At 41.6% G+C, this 22,697-nt stretch overlaps 2 protein-coding genes across 8 annotated transcripts; one reads left to right on the forward strand and one right to left on the reverse strand.

Annotated features, from left to right (window-relative positions):
* Window positions 1-405: 405 nt before the first annotated feature.
* pfdn4 (prefoldin subunit 4) lies at window positions 406-4,608 on the reverse strand. The gene is made up of 4 exons (XM_041946059.1): window positions 4,570-4,608; window positions 4,003-4,110; window positions 3,491-3,631; window positions 406-1,122 (listed from the first exon to the last, which is right to left on the reverse strand). Exons 1-4 carry the CDS (start codon window positions 4,594-4,596, stop codon window positions 991-993), a joined length of 408 nt encoding a protein of 135 aa, XP_041801993.1. The 5' UTR covers window positions 4,597-4,608; the 3' UTR covers window positions 406-990.
* A 2,049-nt stretch (window positions 4,609-6,657) lies between these two features.
* bcas1 (brain enriched myelin associated protein 1) lies at window positions 6,658-20,897 on the forward strand. Of its 7 annotated transcripts, XM_041946136.1 has the most exons (15): window positions 6,700-6,923; window positions 7,059-7,148; window positions 7,382-7,466; window positions 8,242-8,540; window positions 12,559-12,738; window positions 13,598-13,657; window positions 14,605-14,640; window positions 14,911-15,126; window positions 17,030-17,092; window positions 17,231-17,272; window positions 17,417-17,479; window positions 17,806-17,841; window positions 18,588-18,710; window positions 19,240-19,458; window positions 19,843-20,897. In XM_041946136.1, exons 2-15 carry the CDS (start codon window positions 7,110-7,112, stop codon window positions 19,921-19,923), a joined length of 1,542 nt encoding a protein of 513 aa, XP_041802070.1. In that variant the 5' UTR covers window positions 6,700-6,923; window positions 7,059-7,109; the 3' UTR covers window positions 19,924-20,897. The 7 variants fall into 7 exon arrangements, with proteins under 7 accessions (XP_041802069.1, XP_041802070.1, XP_041802072.1 ...); XM_041946138.1 differs by lacking the exon at window positions 17,417-17,479 and having other exon boundaries at window positions 6,702-6,923; window positions 18,591-18,710; XM_041946137.1 differs by lacking the exon at window positions 17,417-17,479 and having other exon boundaries at window positions 6,703-6,923.
* Window positions 20,898-22,697: the final 1,800 nt, after the last annotated feature.

Here is a 22,697-nt window from a genome sequence, read left to right on the forward strand (position 1 = left end):
TCATCTCATGACCCCTCAGATTTATCTCGCGACCCCTCGGAGGGGCCTGACCCTTAGGTTAGGAACCTCTGGGCTAAAACACCCACCTGTGTGTAAAGTGTTTAAAACGATATGATCTCTGTGAATCATACCTCAAGCTAGAAATAATACAAATTTACAGTTAATAACAATATAAAGGTAGGAAAATCATGTTAGTGATAGTGTGTATTACTATTAACATTATTACACTGTAGCAGCACTTTGTGCAGGGTGTTAAATACAGAAATAATCATATTTTATGTGCTGAGGATTTTGTTTTCTTTTTAACGTTTCATCAAAAAATCGTCGAGTGTCTGTTTTTATACTTGTATTGTTTAAAATTCTCACGGCGTGGCATTAATGTAAAGTCATAAAAAGTTGCTCCACTTCACATTGACAAGTTTATTAATACATAATAACATCAAGAGTGGTTTCTTTCTGCAGAACAAGTACTGTTGAGACTTTAAAGACATTTTTATGGGAGTAGAATTTCTTATTTGTAATGGAGTATTTCTACATTGTGGTATTGGTGCTTTTAAGTAAAGCATTTGAATTCTTCTTCCACCGCTGTTGAAAATCAGTGTCTTGATACAGACCGAAATCTTTCTTCAACGTGTCTGAGCAGATTATCAGTTTGACTTCAATTCTGCTTCATAACAAAAGAGCAGACTTGTTTGTCTCAGTCTCTCAGTCTGAGATCTGTCAAGCCTCTAAACATCTTTCTCAGCTCCGTTTCTGAGAGTTTTCATTTTCAAAAACAAAAAAACCACGTGGATCAGTAACAGATGGGACGAATTTAATCAACCTGACTCGACGTGGAAACACCACAAAACTCTGAATTAAGGTCAAGACTTTCACATTTCAGTCGTTAAAGAAGAGAGAGCTCAGCGCACACACGTGTCAAAGAGACATTTAGTAAATTCCATCCGACCCAGAGGGCAGTCGGGCAGCTGTCAATGTCCATTTCACCGCTCAGCTTTCTTCTGCCTCCAGGTTAATGTTGTCACCAAACTTGGCATAGAGCTGGATCTTCAGATCACCCAACGTTTGCTGTATCGCTGACACTCGTTCCTCAAGGCCTCTGACCTCCTGCTCCAGCGCTTCCTGATTACAGAACATGGAAACTCCAATTACATGACAGCTCTACGATTTCCCAACAAGGCTAGCAACAAAGTGGTTTTAATGCATTGCTCCTGCTAGTTGACTCAGTCACAGCACATTCTGATTGCTGGACGAAATAAACACGTAAAATTAGCATGTATAGAAAATTGCACTCAACTATAAGAGTCTAAGGTGAGCTGTTCAACATATTTGTCATTCGGTGTGTGGAGCCTTCTGCTGCACAATCAATCGCTGGGTGCTTTGTTGTGTGATGAAACGGCAGCAAACACAGGGACAAACAGGAAGATCCTGGATCCTTTAGCTGCTGTGAAGGCCTGATTCTGCCCAGCTCTTCTCCCAAAGGGCCACCAAGGAGGATCTCAAGCTCCCCTTTGTGGCAAAATGCTATCTGGCTAACCAAAGCGGGCTGACACAGCCGCCTGAGCCAGGCGGAGGGAGTGGTGTCGCCGTTTGTTTTGTTGATGTTGACCAACTATCGATGCACATTCATTTAAAGGAAGAGTTCTACATTTTGTGAAATACGCTTCGACATCACTCTGGCATCAGGAGTCCAGTTGCCATGGAGACTCCATGAAGTCATTACATCTGGAGGAGAGATAGTCCAGCACACAACCCTCTGTCGAAAAAGCATCTTTTTATATTTAGTTTTTCGGATAATTAAACAAATAAGATAGAACATGTGAATTAGTGAGCTTCAGGGGTGCTGGTGGACAGAGCCAGGATGACTGACCGCCCCTCCAGCTGCTGAACGCCTCCTTAAAAATTTACATCTGCATCTGACATGGAGCCAATTTGGGCTCAAAACCTTCCCTAAAGTAATAAAATTTAAATTTCGACAGTGTTCTGCGTCCTTGGCATAAATTACACTGGCAGGTTTTTGGACTGAGCACCAGGATGAGGGAGATTATTATTTTTTATCTGGCAATGGAAGAAATGCTACAATAAGATGGATTCGTGACATGGAAGCATATGTACTGAGCTGTGAACTCATTACAAAACTGCACAAATATGTAATTCAATCCATGAAGATGAAAATTGAGAAAGTGTGTAAAAACATTTTCTCATTTGTGATGCTTTTATTCGTCAAAATCGCGATTTCCAAATATGAATACATTTTTGGAACTGATTGCATTTGATTGTACTGAGAAAAAAAAATGTGTTTTTCAGTTGCTGACATTTACAAAATCTATTACATGTTTTCATTCAACACACTGCAGCATGTTTTCCTGCAGGAAAAGTAAATGCAACAACAACAACTCACGGCCTCTGTGATTTACAGCAGCGAGTCTAAATGAAGGGGCAGGGAGCAGAATCTGTCCTGGCACCAAAACCAATTATCAGCTACACTACATCCACATCTGTCAATGGGCGAGTTTGGACAGGTCGAGTTTTTTGTGCATTTTAACCATTTTATTTCCAACTTATTTTGGACCACTATGACGGCTCCCTCTATCAAAGCCAAAGCAGGCCACATAGATTTTAATATGGCGTTTGAACGGGCGCATGAAGCATGTGGAAATCTTTACTTTCAGAATCTTCTTTTCTGAACAAACTGATTTTTAATGGAATCCATTTCTTCTGCTTTAAAATAAATGTGACAGGGACAAATTTATTTAATTTAAACACGATTCTGCTGCAAGAACAAAACATGAATATTTATTGATAACGCTAAAGGCTTCACTTACACTGAGACATGACTTGTTTTACAACCGAGATGTTATTATAATGTTTCTAATCAGCAGCTACTTACTGATCTCAAACACAGTCTAATGGGGCAAACATAGAGGCTTTCAAAATGTGAGTAAATCCCATTTTTGAAGACAGGAAGCTCAAAGGATAGTCAAACAGGTCTGTGTGTTTCACTGATAAATGAGAGCCACAAACCCTGTTTTCTATCAGGTTTCATGTGCTCACTAACTTCATGGAAAGCTTTTGGTCTGGCCCTTTTTTTCAATCCAACTCTGTTAGGAAATGAGCATTATTTACATGTTTATCAAGTACAGCTTGTTGTTAAAAAAATAATAGACTAAAATGTTTACAACAAGGCAATGCTTCGTTTTTCATTCCATGTCAGTAATACATATACAAACTGTCCTGGTCAGGATGGGACAGAAAACAGTTTGTGATCTCACATTTTGTTGTTTTCAATAAGTGTAAACTTTTTTTTTTAATAAGAACAAAGCAGGTATTTTCCCACAGGGCTAACTGCTCATCAAATTACCTTCTATATCTGCCAATATATGTTAAATTCTCCTCCATAGTCTTTTACCTTGATGACTCTGGATTAATGAGGGTCTTTCACAGGTGATTGGAAGTCTGAAGAGTATGAAAAGGGATGACGAAAACCTACCTTTGCACTTTGCAGCATCTCTTGTGTTTCTTCCTGGGTGTGACTGACGAAGACGTCGCCAATTTGATAAGGGATCAATAGAGAGTCGTCGTCCAACATCATGAGGTCATCGCTGGCATCCTGTAAGTTCTGCAGCGATTTCTGCACGGAGACAATGACAATTACAGAGTCTCAATTGGGGCAATTAACAAATCAGCATGAGAGCAATCAAGCAGCTGGAGTTTCAGTGGAATCAGTAAGGGCTGATTCAAGTATACAGTCATCTCCTGGCTCCAAGGAACTGTATCATGATCAACTAAGAGGTGAAAGTAGGTGGGTGTAACTAAATATTAGAAACACCTCCTTATACTACATGACAATCAAACGCACCACAAAATTCAGCCTGCAAAATTACGATGAAATCAACATCTCTTAAAAAACAGTTAAACAAAAGCAGAACAATCCTCACGAAGGTGACGGACTGTATATGTGATATTTGTGATTTGGCTGTATTCACAACACACAGCGCTTACTTTCTTTGCTTCGATTTCCTTTTTTAGCTCCGTCATCCGACTCGTGTTCCTGGCGAATTTATTGATCTTCAGCTGGTCTTCAAACGTGACGTTCACGTCTTCAACCGCCTGCAAACAAGAGGAAATCAGTTAAAGCTAAACTGGGCAGTGCACACCTTGTTAGCTCATTAACTATGAATGGTCCAGTTAGCTAACGCTAGCTAGCAAGCTAGAGGCGACTGTTTGAGTGATTAATGTCATGTCACACGTTGTTAACGATCACGGCTCTCGTTTAGTTAATTGTCATAATTATCACTACTATCGTCATTGGGCAGATAGACTCTCTGCCACAGAATCGCTGCTAAATGCCTTAGCTAGCTAGCTCATGCTTCACTTTAGCTAACGTTAGCTAGCTGCTATCATTGAAGCTACACGAGGGTGTGACCAAGATTATAAATATCACAGACGCCGGTAATTGTGGGGTTTTGTTTCCACAAGCGTCTCAGCTGATTTCATTTGCAACTCCAGATGAAACGGCAACAGAGTGTCTCAAAAAACCAAATCGAATTTCTTTTAATTTAAACTTACTACAGGTCCCTTCATGGTGGCTGCCATCTTGGCTTCCTCGACTGCACAAAGACAGCGGGACTCAACACAGCAATATAACTATACCGCCACCTAGTGGGACGGCAATCATAGACAGTGAAAGACGACTGTAAAATGCTTAATTTTGTCACTTTTGACCATTTCATATCAGATTCCGGTGGTTCCTCGATCACTCACCTGCTTTTAAAGCAAACCAGGTAATGAAATGTGGCATCAAACATGGCCCTTAACTGGACCCTTCACTTCTACACTGAGCCAACATATTTTATCAATTTCACTATAAGTGCAAATTAAGCCAGATTAATTAAATATCTCAAGAAATGTGCAGACTTGCTTACAATATGTCAAACAAGTTATTATATAAATCCGGATCTGCTGCTCCGTAAATATTTCTACAGCAAACAGTACTGCACCCAAGTTCAAATATTTACAGAATTCATCTGCAAAGCTCTAACACTATTAATCCAATGCAGGCTTACTGCAGAACACATACACATGTACCACATCAAAGATAAAGTGGCTAAGTACTGTTGCACAGTATTAACAAGTGGACAGGGCCTTCAAAAATCTAATTGTTTTGACCTGAGTTAAATAACTCTTGATTGTCATTTCTTCCAGCTGGTCTTAAAGTCAGCGGCCTGTTTGTAAGGGTTGTAATAAAAGCGGTGGGTTTCCATGCGTTGGTGCATCATAAAGAGTTTGCTTGAGGTCGCTCAGCTGCAGGCCTTGCATGAAGTCAGAAGTGCACAATCCGAACAGGGGAATCCAACTCCCACCTCAATGTGCAGGCTATAGGCTACAATTGGGACATTGTGTTCATGGATTCCAAGCCTTGTTATGATAAATTCAATAAATACTGCACATTTGAAGTTTCTGAACACATTCAGATACTTTGTGCTTTGGTTGATTTGCATAAAGAGGCTTGAATTCCTGGCGGTTGCAAAGAACAAAAGAAAGTAAGCGTTAATGAGCTTTTGTCAGTATGGTCACATTCACACACAAAAGCACCAAATTAAAGGGAATAATAAAAGATGATGAAGTGAGGTCAGTTTGTCTTTGATCCCTGAACGTCTCTCAGATAGGCACGTTTGTATTCCTGCATTGACAGGCCCTCAAAGACATTCAAACATGACTGTGGAAGTCTTTAACGACAGATGATTTCATTACAGAGTTCTTTGTGTGTCTTGATAAAATGTGATGATAAAGCAGATGTTTGTTTTTTGCAACTCAAAAAAGTTCATATTTCAAGGTGCATCAGCTAGACTTTTTTTTAATTTTGTTATTATCAATAAACTCTGAATCTGACAGTCCCATTATAACATTATAATAGCATGATGCCTTCATAGTTCCTAAGCTATGCTGGTGGTGTGTTAGCTCCCTCTCAGTGGTTCCTCTCTTTCATTTACCCTCGAGAATCAAGTGCAACGTAACTTTGGGAATTTCTGTTGTTTCTGGTCTGAGCACGTGTCTAATCCAGGTCCACAGACAGCATTAAATGTTATATTTATTTTGTCTGAGAAGGTTGTTGTTGGAGATGAAGTTTGCATGACTTTCTGCAGGTTTGATGTTTGGAAGATGGATAATTTATGGGTGTCCTGCTCAGGTCTGCTCCACACAGTTGTGTTGACATTACACAGCTTTGGTTTCTTCTGGTCTCAGAGCTGGTTGGTTGATTGGTTAAATTTACAGATTTTTAGTCTGGTGCATGTGCTTTATTTATCCTTTTGCGAATGTCTTGGCTGGTACCCCCTATTGTGCACTTCCTGGGTACAATCTTTTAAAGAATCACAATGAAAATGAGCTTTGACACATTTTGTGGCTTCAGATAAAAGCGTCAGCTCTATAAATGTCATGTAATGCTTCAAGTTTTTCCAGGTTAATATGGCTTTAAGTGCAGACATACGTATTTTTGTTTTGACAGTGTGGGAGTTTGCCACGCCAACATCCTCCACGCATCCTGGTGCTTCCCAGCTACGTCTGTCAACAGAAGAGCGCCACATTGTCTTATCACAGTGTGATTGAGTGTGATCTCGCTCTGATGTCGTCGGGCATGTTCAGAGATTTCAAAGAAAGATTACGCTGAGCTAATCATGCGCCTTTATTAAAGAGCGGCAGCACTGCTGGGCATGGCAGGCTTTTCACTGGAGGAAATCCAATTGATAACTCAGAAACAGCCCCACCCATTTTAAAGCACACATAAAATAGCCTGTCAACAACAGCTTGTACATGCAGTTGGGCCGGACCATCAGACCCATCTCTCAGACACAGTCTCTGACACTTTCTGTATTTTTGATTCAGGAGGATATCACTCGCTTGACCTGCAGAGGTGTGACGAGGTAAGATGTTTGAATGATGCTGAAGTTGAGATTTATAATACTTTAAAGAAGTTAGTCATTATCTGCAGAGTAACTTTGTCAATTTAATGTAATTAAAACCCAACAATGTTTCTGTTTCTATTTGATTTCTTTTAGTTGAATCTGAGCCTAAAAGCTTGTGTCTGTTGGTCCCGAAAACTGGGAAAAATGGGAAACGAGCACTCCAAGAACAAAGAGCTAACCCAGGTAAAATGAAACAAACTGCACCCTGTCATGTCACACCTGTAGAATCTATACCTGCAGTGTCTGAGTCGGTGATGAGACGCACACAGAAAAGTCGCTGTTATTTGCTTCGTGGAGTTCTGGATTGTTCAGGCGTCTGTTTGCAGTCAAAACCCACATTTCTGTCGAGATATAACCCACTTGTGAACTCTGGAGCCAACACAGACAAATACTATTTTATACATTATCTCTTATAGAATCGGAAAATTCCGGAGAAGCATGAGAATGGATCAGTGAACGGCGTCTCTGTAAATATCACGTCGAGTGGACTGGAGATTGAAGGTGAGTGAGATTTTTTTCATGAATTCCTGTGGGGATAAATACCAGAGAGCCGACACATGATCATGTTAACTAAAGTCTGGACTCTCTGAGCTTTGACCACCGTTCTTTATTTAGTTTCATCGTATGTTTCTTTGTGGTGGAGTACAGTTTATCAGTGTCTGACAGACAAAACCAGCTGATCTTTACATGTCTATGTTGGAACAGTCCTTTGGACTCTATAAAGCTCTGTAAACACACTGTCTCCCAGCTGGACTATGTCTCGACTCTTCCAATGTAAACCATAGGCGTAGTCTCAGACACAAGAAGCAACAATTTAACCTGTCATGGTTTGTTTCTCTGCAGTCATGTTGGTCATGTAGTAGGTGTCTAGTTAAGTTTGTTTAAGTGCTAATGTTGAAACCGGAGATAGCATCATTTTCACGCATTCACTAGCCTGTGTGTACTTCATGGAGCATTGCACAAGTAGATATCATGCATCAACTACGTTAGCTCATGCTAGTTACAAGCATTAAGGGATTAAGGGAGCCAGTAGACAAATCTGAGTAAGTTATAATATCTGATTAAGATAATTAAGGACATTAAAGAAGTTCTAACATTAAACCTGTCTGATATATTAAACAACAAGCACATATTGCCTTGATTTAAGATGTTTTATACATGAGTATAAATGAAAACCTGGCAATTCATCGTTGTGTCTCATGCTAGTTTGTTGTCTGTCAGTTTGGTGATGGCACATTTCAGTCTTATATTCAGATTTTCTTTCTCTTTTTTCCAGTTAATCGTGACACTGCAGTCCAGCAAAATGGAGGGACCCACTCTTCAAACCTTACAGAATCAACTGAGCCTGACTTTGTGGTGGTCGAATCAGACTGTGAGCATGCTGATACTCCGGTTATTTCCGAAACCCTGGAAGCCCCCATCCAGAAGGACGAGGCCAAGAAAAACAAAGAGGAGAAAGTTCACATTTTTGGCAAAATGTTCAAAAAGAAGGCCGAACCTCCAGCTGATGTCAAGAGTGTTCAAGAAAACGAAGATCGAACGGATGTAAGTCTCCCTGCCGCTGATCCACAGCCGGTGAGTGAAAACAATGATATATGTTTTGATAATATATAATATAATAACTTATGTATAATGTCGAATATAATAATTTTTACATATATGGAGCAGAAAACACCTACAAGATAATAGATTCCAGTACAACACCACAAGCTACAGCCTGCATAACTAACACAGAGTTGTCAGCACCTCTGCAACACAGTCTCAACACCTATTAAAACCTAAGTATTAACTGTAGGACTGTGTATTATATTGCATTACAATGTTTATTTTTCTGCTGAATCAGCCACTGTGTGATCGAGCGCGTGGTTGTCATGTGTGTCCTGGAAACATGTTTTAATCTAAACATGAATGTTGATTTTCCTGATCAAGGAGTCAGGAGGAGACGAAGCTGCCGCCAAGATCATCGCTGAGCACAAAGAGGACTTTGAATGTCTGCACCAAAAAGCTGAGACGTCAACGCAAACAGACAGGAAAACCGAAGCAGATATTTCAACGCAAACCGGTGCAGACGACGATGATGATTATACGACCACAAAGACTGAGGGCCCAGTGGAGGAGGTGATCACGATGGAGACCGCAAGAACCGGAGAAGCTGAGGAAACTGCTGATGAGACTGCACATCAGGAACCCTTTGACAACCAGACGGCTGGGATGATCATTGAAGAAAGGGTCATCATTGGGAACAATGAGTATGAGAATATAGTGTTCAGAGCGGAGCAGGTGGAGGTAACCGACAATTTTGAAGTCAACCACATCAAAAACTGTGATCCTGAGGAGGAGAGTGTGAATGAAACTGAGCCAGAAGCTGCTGCAGAATCAGAATCTACCCCGAACAAAGACGTTATTGAAGGTGAAACGGTTGCGGAGGAAAACAATGCTGAGGAAACCGTGCCATTGGAGATCTCTTCCAGCCTTCCGAAAGTGGTGGCAGATTGTATTGAGGTGGTTTTTGCTGATGTTTCTGAAGACACCGAAGTTGCTGCTGCAAACACACCAGAGCCAGATGTAGAAGAAGCAATTACTGAAGACAATGGTGAAGGAGCCAGAGACATACCGGCTGATGCAGAGCTGATTGAAACCGTTGAACCTGAGTCTAATGCTGTCGCTCCTGAGGCCGAGGAAATAAATGGCGTCTCCTCCCCAGACGAAGAGCCAGTGAACACGGTGATGGAAACAATCTTGGAGGTTGTTTGCGAGAAGCCAGAAGCTGCGCCTGAAAACCAACATGTACCTGCAGAAGAACTGCCCGTCCCTCTTTTGACAGAAATTCTAGTTAAGGTGGAATCTGCCCTTGAAGAGGTCACCGCTGATGATGCCGTTGCAGTCACGGATGCACCGGGAATAAGTGAAGAATTTATCACTGTGGAGGTTCCTTCCAACGAGCTTACCACCATTGAAGAACTTCCTGAAGAGGCTTTAAATTCTCCTGAAGATGAAGTCAACCTTGAATCTATTCCTGAAGTTATTACCACAAATGAGAGTGCTGAGGTTACTGAAGATCTGATAGCTGATGTGGCACCAGAAGCGGTTGCAGAAGAAAACAGTGTTGAGGAAACTGTGCCATTGGAGAGCTTCTTCGGACTTCCGAAAGTGGTGGCAGATTGTGTAGAGGCCGTTCTCGCTGCTGTTCCTCCCTTAGACGAAGAGCCAGTGACTACAGTGATAGAAACTGAGTGTGAGGAGCCGAATCCTGTACTTGCAAACCAAGGCATGTCTGCGGAAGAACTTTCTGTCCCTGTTAAAATGGAATCTGCACATGAAGAGGCCACTGCTGATGATGCTGTTGCAGTCAAGGATATGGGACCAGAAAGAGCTGAGGAAGCAGAACCAAGTCCTGTAACTGTCGAAGACGATGCTGAGGTGATACCAGATGCAGCAATTGATGCCCTCTCTCTTGAATTTGAACTCCGTCCCATCAGTCCTCCTGAGCCAGCAATGGATAATGGCATCCCCGCGGAAGAAGAGGTCATCTCTGCAACAGCTTTTGTGCTTCCTTCAGGAGAACAGGAAGCAAACCTTCCCATTCCAGAAGAGCCAAGCAAGAGAGCTGCTGAGGATGAGGATGAAGAAGCTATGGAGGCTTTGTCAAATGAATGTGAAGCAGTGCCAGAAAGAGTTGAGGAAGACGCCACTGTTCAAGAGTCATCTACTGGAGGACAAGTCACCGGGGATGCCAGTTCTGAAGAACCTGTAGAAGAGAGTCCAAACCCATGTGATGAAGATGAAACCACTGAGATGTTGGAGAACACACTTGAATCAGTTGTTGAAGCTGTTTTAGAGAAGCTTGAGGTGATTGAAAACATAGAGAAACCTGCAGATGTGCCGCTGATGGACACCTTAGAAGAGCCTGAGCCTTGTCTTTCAGTCCAAGAGGAACTCATTGAGGAGGACATTGCCCCATCTGTGGTTGCTGCAGATGAACCAACCGATTCCAGTCCCGTCGTCTCCGAGGAGGCTGTGGAGATGGCGAGAAGTCTTGAGACACAAGTGTCGACTGTAATCCTCGAGGCAACTGAAGACGAGGTTCCAGATGAGAGAGCACATGAAACAGGTGATTGTGGGGATGTTTTAGCCGTCATTGACGAGCAGCCCGAAGATTCTCACATCGCCGCCTCAGACGAGGCTCCAGCAGAGTGTGTCGAGGCTGTTCTTGAGACCCCTGCAGCAGAAGTCATTACAGAAGATGTTGCCACTGAGTGTGATCTCGTGACTTGTGAGGAGGTAGCACCAGACACAGAGTCAACACAAAGTGCAGAAATGATTGTAGATACCTCTGTCACAACCACAGACATGGAAGCTTTCCTTGTTAGGCTGCAGTCAGCTTGTACATCAACTGTTGAAGAATCAGCATTTAGGCTTGAGGGTTTAAAGATGTCCTCAGTGGGATACAGTATTACTGTTACCATTGATGTGACTCCAAAGGAAGAACAGCAATAAATTATGAAGGACTGAACATTGTTTTTGTTTCTACAAATATTAGTCTACCTCTTTAGGATATCATGTGTTTAATGATATTTGGTAAGAAGCTGGATTGTAAAATGATGTGGTTTTTAATAACTCAAAGTGCCTGTGCTTGTATATATCATCAACACAATAATCACACTGTAAAGTACTGAAACATTTTCCAATAAAATGAAAACACTGAATTTAAGAGCTTGAAAGATGTCATTCATGATTTTGGTCATAATTTATTTGCACTCTTATGGTCAGTGTTTAGTGGCAAATAATACAACCCTGATTAATCTCCCTTATCCAATCATGTGTTGACAAAGTGTTGAACCTCGCTCCATCCTCGCTCTGAACCACGGAGCCTTTCAATCATGATGCTATCACCTGTTACCAGTCAACCTGTTCACCTGTGGAATGATCCAAACAGGTGTGTTTGGAGTATTCCACTATTTCCCCAGTCTTTAGTTGCTCCTGTCCCAACTTGTTTTAAATGTGTTGCTGCATCAAATTCAGAATAAGCAGATATTTACAACAATCAATGAAGCCGATGAGCTCAAACATTAAATATATTGTCTTTGGACTGTTCTCCATTGAGTATGTGGAAAAAATACAAGTTATCACATTCTGTGTTATTTATATTTTACACAGCATCCCAACTTTTTTGAAATCAGGATTGTGCATTATTTTAGAAAAGGATGAGAATAGGAGTGACTTGCTTTAAAAAGGAACATGAAACTTTAATCAGGCCACGCTGAATGAAAATCAAACAGATTCACTAAAATGATCTTAAAATGAGGGTTGGTCAGTTTAAAGATAACCACCATCAGGACACAGCAAGGTATTTGAGTTTCCTGACATTTCTCAGGGCATAACTCTCACACATTGTTGAATATCAATGAGTGAGGGGTGGGACACACACATTAATAAAAGGGTGATTGTTGACAATGCCCCGAGTAGGCAGAGGCATGGTTGGAATTGTGCGCTCCCCTCTCAATGCTGCGATTAAGACACTCGCTGCTTGCATATCAGCTCTGCTGCTCTAACATCTTTTTCTCAAAGGCTAATTCTTTGTGATGGTGTATAGGAGACAGCTAACCTAAAGCAAGAGTCAGAACCATTAAGGGAGACCAAGACTGCGACTCCAGACCCGAGGCCAGAGGAAGAAAAAGCTCCGGAAACTGACAACGGAAACAGTCAACCAGTGGAAAACCAAGAGGACAGCAACCCAGAAGAGAATCCAGTTATGAACTTCTTCAAAACACTAGTAAGTGACACAATTTGAGAAACTAAATGTGGTCGACGTGCACTTGATATTTCTAATCGCTCCTCTTGTGAAATTAGGCTGCTTGGGTAAAATTAATTGAAGAATTGTTGTAATTAAAAGTGGCAGAAACCAGTTAATGTGCTCTCATTTTTACTCAAAGCCTCACTGAAGCCAAGACATTTGATAATTTGCCAGAACAAATGAAAGATATTGTGTTTAAATTTGATTTTTGTGATTACTCTTATTCTACGTTGAGGCTCGTAGAAAGGCAGTTTTATGGCAGTAACGGTATCCATAACCTAAATCTGCCATTATGACAGAGCCTGATGGAAAACCTACAACAAGCAGCTATTGTATTTCCTCTTCATCGTGCTGTCTTTTGGATTCATGCCGTTTTAAAGAGTTACCATTGCCCTAGCTCCATGCTAATCAAGTCTTTGAACATGCGGGAATGTGGTGGCCTATTGTTCAACCCATAGTGTGAGCTCACAAGGGAGGCCTGTGCAGTTGGAAGTTGAGATTTGTGAAGATAGAGCGAGGGCAGGCCTACGCCATCTCCGGAGCACAATGGCTGTCACAATGACAGCGCATGTACTGTATGTGCTCTGTCAGGGACCTCAGTGTGCACTCTGTGCCACCGATAGCTCACCATAAAGGCCTATGTCTGCACTCATGAAAGGCTTCTGTTTTAGCGAAATAATTCATTTTCTGTTGCTGTTACATCAGCTTCTGATCGTGTTACACTGCCCCATCATTGCCAGCTACGTGACATAACATCATGCATTTAACATCTGAGGGGCAGGCGTTTTGTTTTTCCTCTTGATGAAGAAAAGTGAATTTTCCTTCCCTTGTTGCGCAGGTGACTTCCACTAAAACAGCCAAAAAGGAAACAGCTACTCCCGATGCCACAAAAGATCAGGTGAACAGATGTCCATGAAGCATGACATCATATTTAACTGAAGATTAACTGACTGTGACAGTATCACTGTGGGGTTATTTTTTAAAGGTTTTCATGCTCTTGTTTGATTTTCTATTATGCGTACAGTCGCATCAGACAACTCAGCAATGTTAGGGGGACGATTATTTCACCAGGCAATTATTACATACTGAAGTCCAGGGTCACCGGTTCAGTGGTGGAATGTAACTCACTACATTTACTCATCATACTTAAGTACAAATCTAAGGTATTTGTACTTGCTACTTGCTCATTCTACTTTCTAGTCTTACTCCAGGACATTTCAGAGGGAAATATTGTACTTTTTAACTCTAGTTAAAGTTATTTGACAGCCTATTACTTAACAAATTATTAAATTCAATTATAAAATGTGCTTCATGATAAATTAAACAACTGTACCAACATGTACAAGTACAGCAGATAAAATAACTTATTATTTTCATGCTTTGCTGCTTCTCCTCATAATTATTTTAATAATTGTATTTTTTTATGAGTTTCAGTTTTGGACTATTAGTTGGACAAACGTTGTGAAAGTTTCACTATTTTCTGACATTTTACAAACCAAACAATTAAATCTGTCACTGAAGAAAATAATCAGGAGATTGATTCATAAGGAAAATAATTACTGTAATAAACAGTAAAATGCTGCATGAGTAAGAATAATCTAATGAAATCAAACATAATAGTATAACTGGATTGAGTACTTTTACTATAAATACTTTAAGAACATTTTTCTGATTATACTTACATACTTTTACTACAGTGACATTTTCAATGCAATACTTTTTACAGCGTGTTACAGCGTTTCTCCAAAGCATTTATAGGACATGCACTCAAGTTTTTTGCAGTCATTTGTTTGCTTCAGTTTAACTTTATTTCTCTAACTGCTTCCTTTTTCTGTTGCCAAATAGTCCCAGAAGGAGAGCCAACCAGCGGCAACCACTACTGTGAGCACATTGCCCATAAAGTCTTTTAATTTGTACAACACGTCTTGCACTTCCTGTTCAGTTAACTTTCGAAATACCATTCAATGCTAATGTTGAATTTCACAAACTAATTCCATTTTAATAGTTTATGTTCCCTTGGTGTTATCATACCTCACCTCATATTGTCATTGAGTGTCTTAAAATGTATTTGCTGTTGAAGAAGACAGTGTGGACAGTTTCCTCTGGTTTTCCATAGCAACGCATTATTTTAACACAAGCTCTTTTGAATAGGTTGCACAAGTATGTGAGCCGCCTGCGGCACCCAAAGGAATGTCTATCCCGCCGCCACCTCCTCCAGAGCCACCGAAAATGGAAATGAAAGGAGAGCCAGCTGCCAAACCTGCAAAACCCACACCAAAAGAAGAACCAAAAGCTGCTGCCAAGGAACCCGAGTCCTCAAAAGGAAAATCAGCCAAAGATACTCTGAGCAAGTTCTTCCGTCCAAAGGTAACTAAAGAGGGAGCCGGAGATTGCAAGATGAGATAATTATTTTCAGGGATGGTTATTCATGTAGTCTTTCAGTGAGTGCATGTTCCAAAGTGTGTCAGATTATATAACGTACTGTGAAACGTACTGTATGTGAATTTGAGGCACTGCTAGGTGTCAAGGCATCCAAAGGCAAGGGCGCTTCAGCAAGTGGAGCCAGTGCCCCGGCCAAAGCTGCAGCAGTGGTACAGTAGATTATCATATTCTCAGACCGACCGTCCCTCATCCTGTTACTAACTGAACAAGAGCTGCTTTGTCTGGAGGTGGCAGAAACTGCACAATTTGCTGTTTCCGAAGTGGAACCTGCAGCACTGTGTGAGGCTTAATTCACACGGTTCAGAATCAGGTTTTTGTAGTACTCTTTAAAAAATGTGACTCCTCAGTTAGACAAGCAATAATAGTCAGACTTTGGCTTTTAAAGGGGTTCCCTGGAAAAGCACCACTGTTTCTACCGCAGTCCATATTTCCATGATACATAATTGCTTTCGTGACTCATTTAATCAAAAACCCCTAAATGCTTTCTGCACGTTCATGTATGCACTCATGCACACACAACAGGCATTGTCATTAGGACGGGGGACTGTTAATTCAGCACTTCAACTACCGAGCACGTTTTTCAACCATAGACTGTGTAAAACATGGACGTAGTCTCCGTGAAAGGATTGAAAGACTCAATGTGAAGCTCAGTGACGGTGGCTGCAGCTGTCGCCATCTTGGCAGCGTCTGACTCCACCAAACTCCCAGCTAATCCAAAAATGGGCAATGAGGTGGAGAGTGGGTGGAGCTGAGGTGGGCTTAATGAAGCCTGTTAGCTGAAACCCAGCAGCTAGCTTTCACTCAAAGCGGGCATGACCATAATTATGCATAATCTTAAGCCTTAAAATGTTTTAAACGAGTGAACCATATAAAAATTCACCTTCCTACAGTTGTCACGAACGGGGAAATTAGCTATAAAGAACAAAACTGATTTGCACCAGGCTGTGTTTCTGCTGTGAAGTTGTGCATTTTAATATGGGGGTCTATGGGAATTGACCCACTTTCGGAGCCAGCCTCGTGTGGTCATTTGAGGAACTGCACTCACATTGGCTTAAATTCTCAGCCCTGGAGGTTGTTGCATGCTTTCAACACCAGCGATGGCATGAATGCAGCATTTTCATTGCCCTGGACTTTATGTAGGAAGGAGTGAGCCTCCTGGAGCCTCCTTTAGCAAAGACGAACTTTCTCTGGCAGCTAATCATTAGCATGCTGATAACGAGTGGGACATAACACGATAAACATCTATGTGAGCACTAAAAACATGTATCATATTCTCATTATTATTTTAAGTGTGGTGAAAACCAGGACTTTTTAGTGTTTTATAGATGTTTGTCAGGATTCGGGACACACATCTTGAAACCGGGACGATCCTGGAAAAACCGGGACATCTGGTCACCCTATTCTGGGAAATACACATTTTTTATACCTTGCCAGTCTTGTGTGTGTGTGCTATGAAGCTAGAGCCAGGAGACAATTAGCTTAGCTTAGCATAAAGACGAGGGCAAAACAGCAAGCCTGGTTCTGTTCATAACATACAAATATACCTACAGTATCACCACCCCTACGTCTGGCAATTAACACCAGGCTAGCTGTTCCCCCTGCTTCCAGTCTTTATGCTAAGCTAAGCTAATCACCTCCGGAACTTTTGCTCAATGCTATTGATCTTCTCATCTAACTCTCCCCAAGACAAATGTCAAGCTATCCCTTTATCCAGCTCATATTAGTCAGCACTCATTACCATGCTAACCTTTTCCTCTGTTTTTGAGGACTTTTCTGTCTGTCTTGCTGGCTTTTAACTAACAACAAAAATTCCTTCACTGTCCTGCAGACAATCAAGGAGGCACCACAGCCAGCAGTAGAAGTAGAGGTACAACCAGTTGTAGAAGTGCAGGTAAACTGGAGAATGTGCTCAGTATTCTCAGTTGTATGCAGGCTGATGTTATATTAATGTATTCTGAGGATGCTCATAACAGACATGTCCATCTCACTGTGCATCTCTTCAGAATAACAAAGTAGTTTTGCTCTGCAGGAGACACCAGCGGAGGTGCCAAAGCCAGTTGTAGAAGTCCAGGTAAATCACGGGACAGCTCTAACTTGTGGGGTTTTGTCTTTTCCAGGGAGTGGAAAACTCTTCTTCCTTTGATTGTGTCACATCTCCACTCTCTACATCGCATAGGTTTATTTCACATGTTCTGACTCATTTGCATCTGCACAGAGAGAAAATAATGAACCTTATGAGACAGCAGAGGACGTGGCACAGCTAGTTGTAGAAGGCCAGGTAAATCAGCAGGAAGCGCTTGGGAATATTAATTCTTGATTTCCTTTACTCTACAGGTGCCTCTGACATGATGCTGTACCAGATGTACCAATTATTATACCGAACCAAATATAATCTTTCATTCATGTCAGTTAACACACATGCAATGTGGCATTTGCATCTTAAAAAAACATTTTTTTCCCATGTTTTGATTATTTAATTCACACTGTATCACCAATATATGTTTGCTGTAAACTTCCATCATGTTAAATGAGTAAGCCCACATTTCATTGCTTTTTATTCAGCATTTAAAATGATGGGAAAAAATAGTTTTTCCTTCCCTGCAGGTGGTGGAAAAGGCAGAGCCAGTGGTAGAAGCTGAGGTAAATTAAAGGAGTTTGACTTGTTGGGAAATACGCCTAGTTACAGTACATATTTACAGTAGATTAGAAAATTGATACCGCTCTCATATCTGTCTGTTAAAGGACTAGAGTGCAGGATTTACACACTGGTCCTTATGAGGCAACAGCAAGAAGCTAGTTAGCTTAACATAAATACTGGAAACAGCTGGCCTGGCTCTGTCTGAAGGTAATAAAATCCTCCTACTAGCCCCTCTAAAGCTCACTAATTAACACGTCATCGCATTGTCTTTGGATTGAACAAATGAGATATAACATGTAAGATTTCATTACCTTTGGAAAGAGCCAGGCTAGTTGTATCCATCCTTTATGCTAAGTTAACCATTTCCTGCATCATCTCTAACAGCTATGAAACTGTACCAGTCCTCTCATCTCTTGGCAAGAGAGTAAATCAGTATATTTCCCAAGGTGTCGAATTACTCCTCTGAAAGAGTTCACTCTCATCTTCAGTGGAGAAATGCTCCTTTTCCTATTTTCTGTCTTCTTTCTTTTGCAGCCAATAACATTCTCTACTTTTGTGCATGGCGGTGTGGGCTTCTTTATTCTTACAGGGACCGGTTCTTATCAGATTTTTCTGCCCCTTTTTTCCCCCTTCCTTCACTTCACAGGTGGCAGCTCCTGCCCACACCCTGTCAGCCTCGATGATGGCCATGCATTTTAATTCGTAAATAGCTCATGCCGCGTATTTTCTTCTCTGCTTTTTTTAAAAGAAGGTGGATCCCTCAAAAACCGGAACCTTGGAGGCCGCTCCAAAGACAGAACCAGCACCACCTGTTCAAGAAGAGAAGAAAACCGCCTCAAAGTCGCCCTTCCTGTCTTTGTTCAAGCCTAAAGTAAGGATCTATTCACATAAGACTTTCAAATATCTGAGAATCGTGTGAATTGTGGTGGAATTACTAAACAGAAGGTAACAGATTACTGTGAATTTGAGGTACTGTTAGACCACATGACAACAAAAGTCCAGGCAGCCTCCACAAGTGGAGTTCGGCTCCTCAGGAGAACAGCTGGAGTGGTAAATACAGACAAACTCCCCCTCGAGAATAGACGCATTATTAATTTCATCAGTTACATCTGGTATTAAAACCTGCTCTCAAACAGCTTTCTGTATTTTGCATTTTGTGTATCTGTTATTAAGTTTGAAAGTCATAACGGTGCTTCTATAACCACCTCTCATACTGTTGCAGTCACACTGGAGTCTAACAACCGGTGCATCTTAATGTCGCTTCAAATGTTACATCTGATGTCACCTCAAAGTCCATTTGTGCTTAATGAGCAGAGCACTTAAGATGTTATATAAGACACTGGATCCACGGCGGCTGTCCGAGTAATTCAGTCTTTCATGATGCACCGCGACGCTTTCAGGCTGCTGATCCCAAGAAGGCCACCCCTGCCCCAGCTGCAGCAGCAGAGGCAGCACAGACGGCTAAAGCCAAGGAGGAACCGAAAGCGGCAGCCAAGTCGTCAGAGGCGGCTGTAGATAGCAAGCCAGCTTCAGCGGCCTCCCAAGCTGGAGATGATGCAGCCAGCGTGCCCAGGAAACTGGAGAAGAGGAACTCCATCCAGATGTTCTTTAAAATTCTGGTGAGGAGAGTTTTGAAAGGCTCTGCTGCAGGACGCAGGTGTAGCTTCATCTCCACTAGATGGCAGCAGCTGCTCAGCTGCCACAGTGTGGCCCCTGTTTCACAGTGCAGTGCACATTATCTTACACATGCTGCGGGTTGTTTTGCACGGTTTGGTTTAAATAACTTACAGTTAATAAATCTGAATCAGAGGACACGTTCCATGCAGTTTACTGATATGATACAAGTGAGAAAATCTGGAGGAAGTTGGGAAACTGCTGCCCACAACCAGCATCAAGAACTTTTAGGAGATAAATATCTAATGGGTTAGATAAGATTGTCGCAGATCTTGAAAGACAAAACTGTAAAGAACAAACATTTAAGTTTTTCTCTCTTTAAATTTCAGGGTCAGAAACGTAACTCTACAGACGCCGGAGTCCAGACAGAGCCGGTCACTGTTGCTCCAGCAGCCGAGAAGGCCAAATGAAACCAAAACCAGCACTAAAGTTTCCCTGCTGTACAGACCCCCTCTCTCTTACTCAGCCTCTATCTCCCTCCCTCTCTCTCATCTCCCTTTCAACCCCCATTGAATTACTTAAACTCCATTTTTTTGGTTTTTGTTCCTGTTTCGAAGTTGCGATAGCACAGGAAAAGTGAGTGGGAGGATAAAAGCAAGTGAGCAGCGGCGAGAAAGATGAACAGTGGGGCAGGTAGATGAATGAGTTGTGCTTTGAAATGGTCAAAGGAGGTTGTTGAGATATATATATTTAATATATATATATATTTGGTCATATAAATGTCTTGACAAGTACAGCAATGTGAGTGTGAAAACTTTTCTACAGACATTTAATGTGACTTCACTCTGTTCCTGCAGCCTGACGTACTGGGCTTATGCAATAGACAGTAGCTTGCTTCGCTTTAAGCATCATCATTCGTCAAATGCATTTACAAACATAAACATACAGTTTCTATTTTTACAGTTCACACCAGAGAAATCATGCAGTTGTGGCAATGCAGGCTAACTGATAGCTGAAGCTGAAAAGAGGAGCATGTTCATGTAACAAACGGCACTTACAGATATTTTAACTTTATGTAAGCTATATGTAGACTAAAGCACATAACACTCATGTATTGGGCCATATGGGAAAATCACAATCTTTACTGTTCTGTGGGGAGCTGATTGTAAGAGTTCATGATAACAAACGCATCTGAGGTGGAAAAATGGCGTCAGTGTGCAAATGTGTCCTTGTGGTGCGTTTTGCAATAGTCATAAATCACACTTGATTAGCTTTTAATTTGATTGCACCACTTCGTGTCGTGCAATCTAATCCAAGTCTTGTGATGTTAGTCATTTCTGTTTGGCATGTGTGCAATTAATATCATGCTTTTGTTTGCCTATATGTACGTATGCATGTATGTGTAACTTCAGCAATCTTGAAGACAATAAACATGTTCACTATTTGTTTGTTCTCCATCAGCGTGAACTACAGTGGCGCTGAGAAATCAAGAATAACTGGGTGCTGCAACGACTGCAGAAATATGTGACTCAGCAAGTTTGACAAAAACTAAATATAATTAGATTAGATCAGATTCATTTAGCAGAACATAGAGCACAAGTACTGAGACAAAGAGATGCAGTTTGGCATCTAACTAGAGGTTTAAGTGCAGTAATGTGCATACCAGTATATACAGAAGGGGTAGATATATACAATAAAGTACACACAGAGTAGTATGAGTATGAGTCATGGCTCTAGTAAGGCATTATATCCAGATATAAACAGCCATGAGGACGACATTCGTGACATTCCTACATCCAAATCATTTTAATGTGCACAACTTAAAGATCATTTGTGAGCCAGCGGCTGTAACGTAGGTGTGACACATGAGTCACACCTTGCTATGTTGGGTGCAGAGGCAAATCCTGTGACTCCTCCCGTACTCCTCCATTGACTCCTTTGTGTTTATTTGTGCCGCTGACGGACAAGTGACAGCTATCTGACAGACGTGGTCGCAGAGAAGAAAAGCGACCGCAGCACGGGCCGTCGTTTGTAACTGTGACTGACAGAGGGATGACTGCGGGACATCGCTATTGAATACTAATTCATGCATTTTTTAGAGTCTGTGAGACACCTTAGAGATAAAAGATGTAGAACAAGATCTAAGGAATTGCATATTTCAGGTAAAGGAAGCCCTCAAATCTTCTTTTACCTTTTATGATGTAATTTCTGTGATGGATAGCAGAGTGTGAAGTCTTTGGAAGGATGTGTTTTAGATAGTAATGTCTGAGACCCACCATTCACCCACCATTAAGTGATGAGTCGCGGCCCCTGCAGGCATAACTCATACTGCTCCTTTGTTATCAATGAGACACACTCCTTGTGCGTTACCCTCTGTAATAGGTGTGATCATTTTAAATTGTGCATCAAAGTAATTGCCGTGGCACTGAAGGAGAAAAAGTGAGGTGGTTCCTGCGCTGGTCCATTGTCTGTCCTTTCCCTTTGAGGATTTTTTCAAATTAAGATGCAGTGTGACGTTTTTTGCCAACAATACCGCGCGAAGAGCTCATGTTCATTACCAAACATAAAATCATGCACTTGATCTTAAAATGAGAAACTTTTAATTTAACTGAACCTCGCCACCAGTTCCTGATGTCTTCACTTTCATTCTTATTAAGAAATTCACTCAGCCTTTCATGCACCCGGGTGTCCTGGAAAAGAGAAGGCGCAGGCGAAGATAGCAGCTGCATGTCTCTACACGCAGAAATGCCACAATTGGGAGCTTTTAAAGGGATGGCATTTCTGCACGATCATGAAAGCGGTCACATTTCATGCGGGCTGGTCAAGCCCTGCTGCACAGTCACAGGCAAAAATGAACTGACTGGTTTATTAAAGTAAAAACGGTTGTAGTGCAAAAAGATTGTACACTGCACAAGAGCTGCTTGACCACCATGTTGCTGCAGTTCATCCCAGGACAATGCATGTGACTGTGTGAATGCACTGAGCTCAGAGGGGGTGGAACAAGGGAACAGTGGGCAGGGAGGCCTGACAGGAGGCCTTCTGTCAGCACTAATGTGCATCACAGCACCGCTCGGCAGTAACAGGTCTGTTCTGCGGGGAAACGTTCGGGAGAAACAATTCAAGGTGATCGCTAATTCTGATCTGATAATAAATCATCAGATCTCGCCTCTGCAGGACAGTCTCATTCACTTCAGTCAGGGGTGAATCAGCAGGTCCCGCAGATGTGTGTTAGGGAGGCTTTCTG

Source organism: Chelmon rostratus, chromosome 10 (assembly GCF_017976325.1).
Source record: "Chelmon rostratus isolate fCheRos1 chromosome 10, fCheRos1.pri, whole genome shotgun sequence".
Lineage (NCBI taxonomy): Eukaryota > Metazoa > Chordata > Actinopteri > Chaetodontiformes > Chaetodontidae > Chelmon > Chelmon rostratus.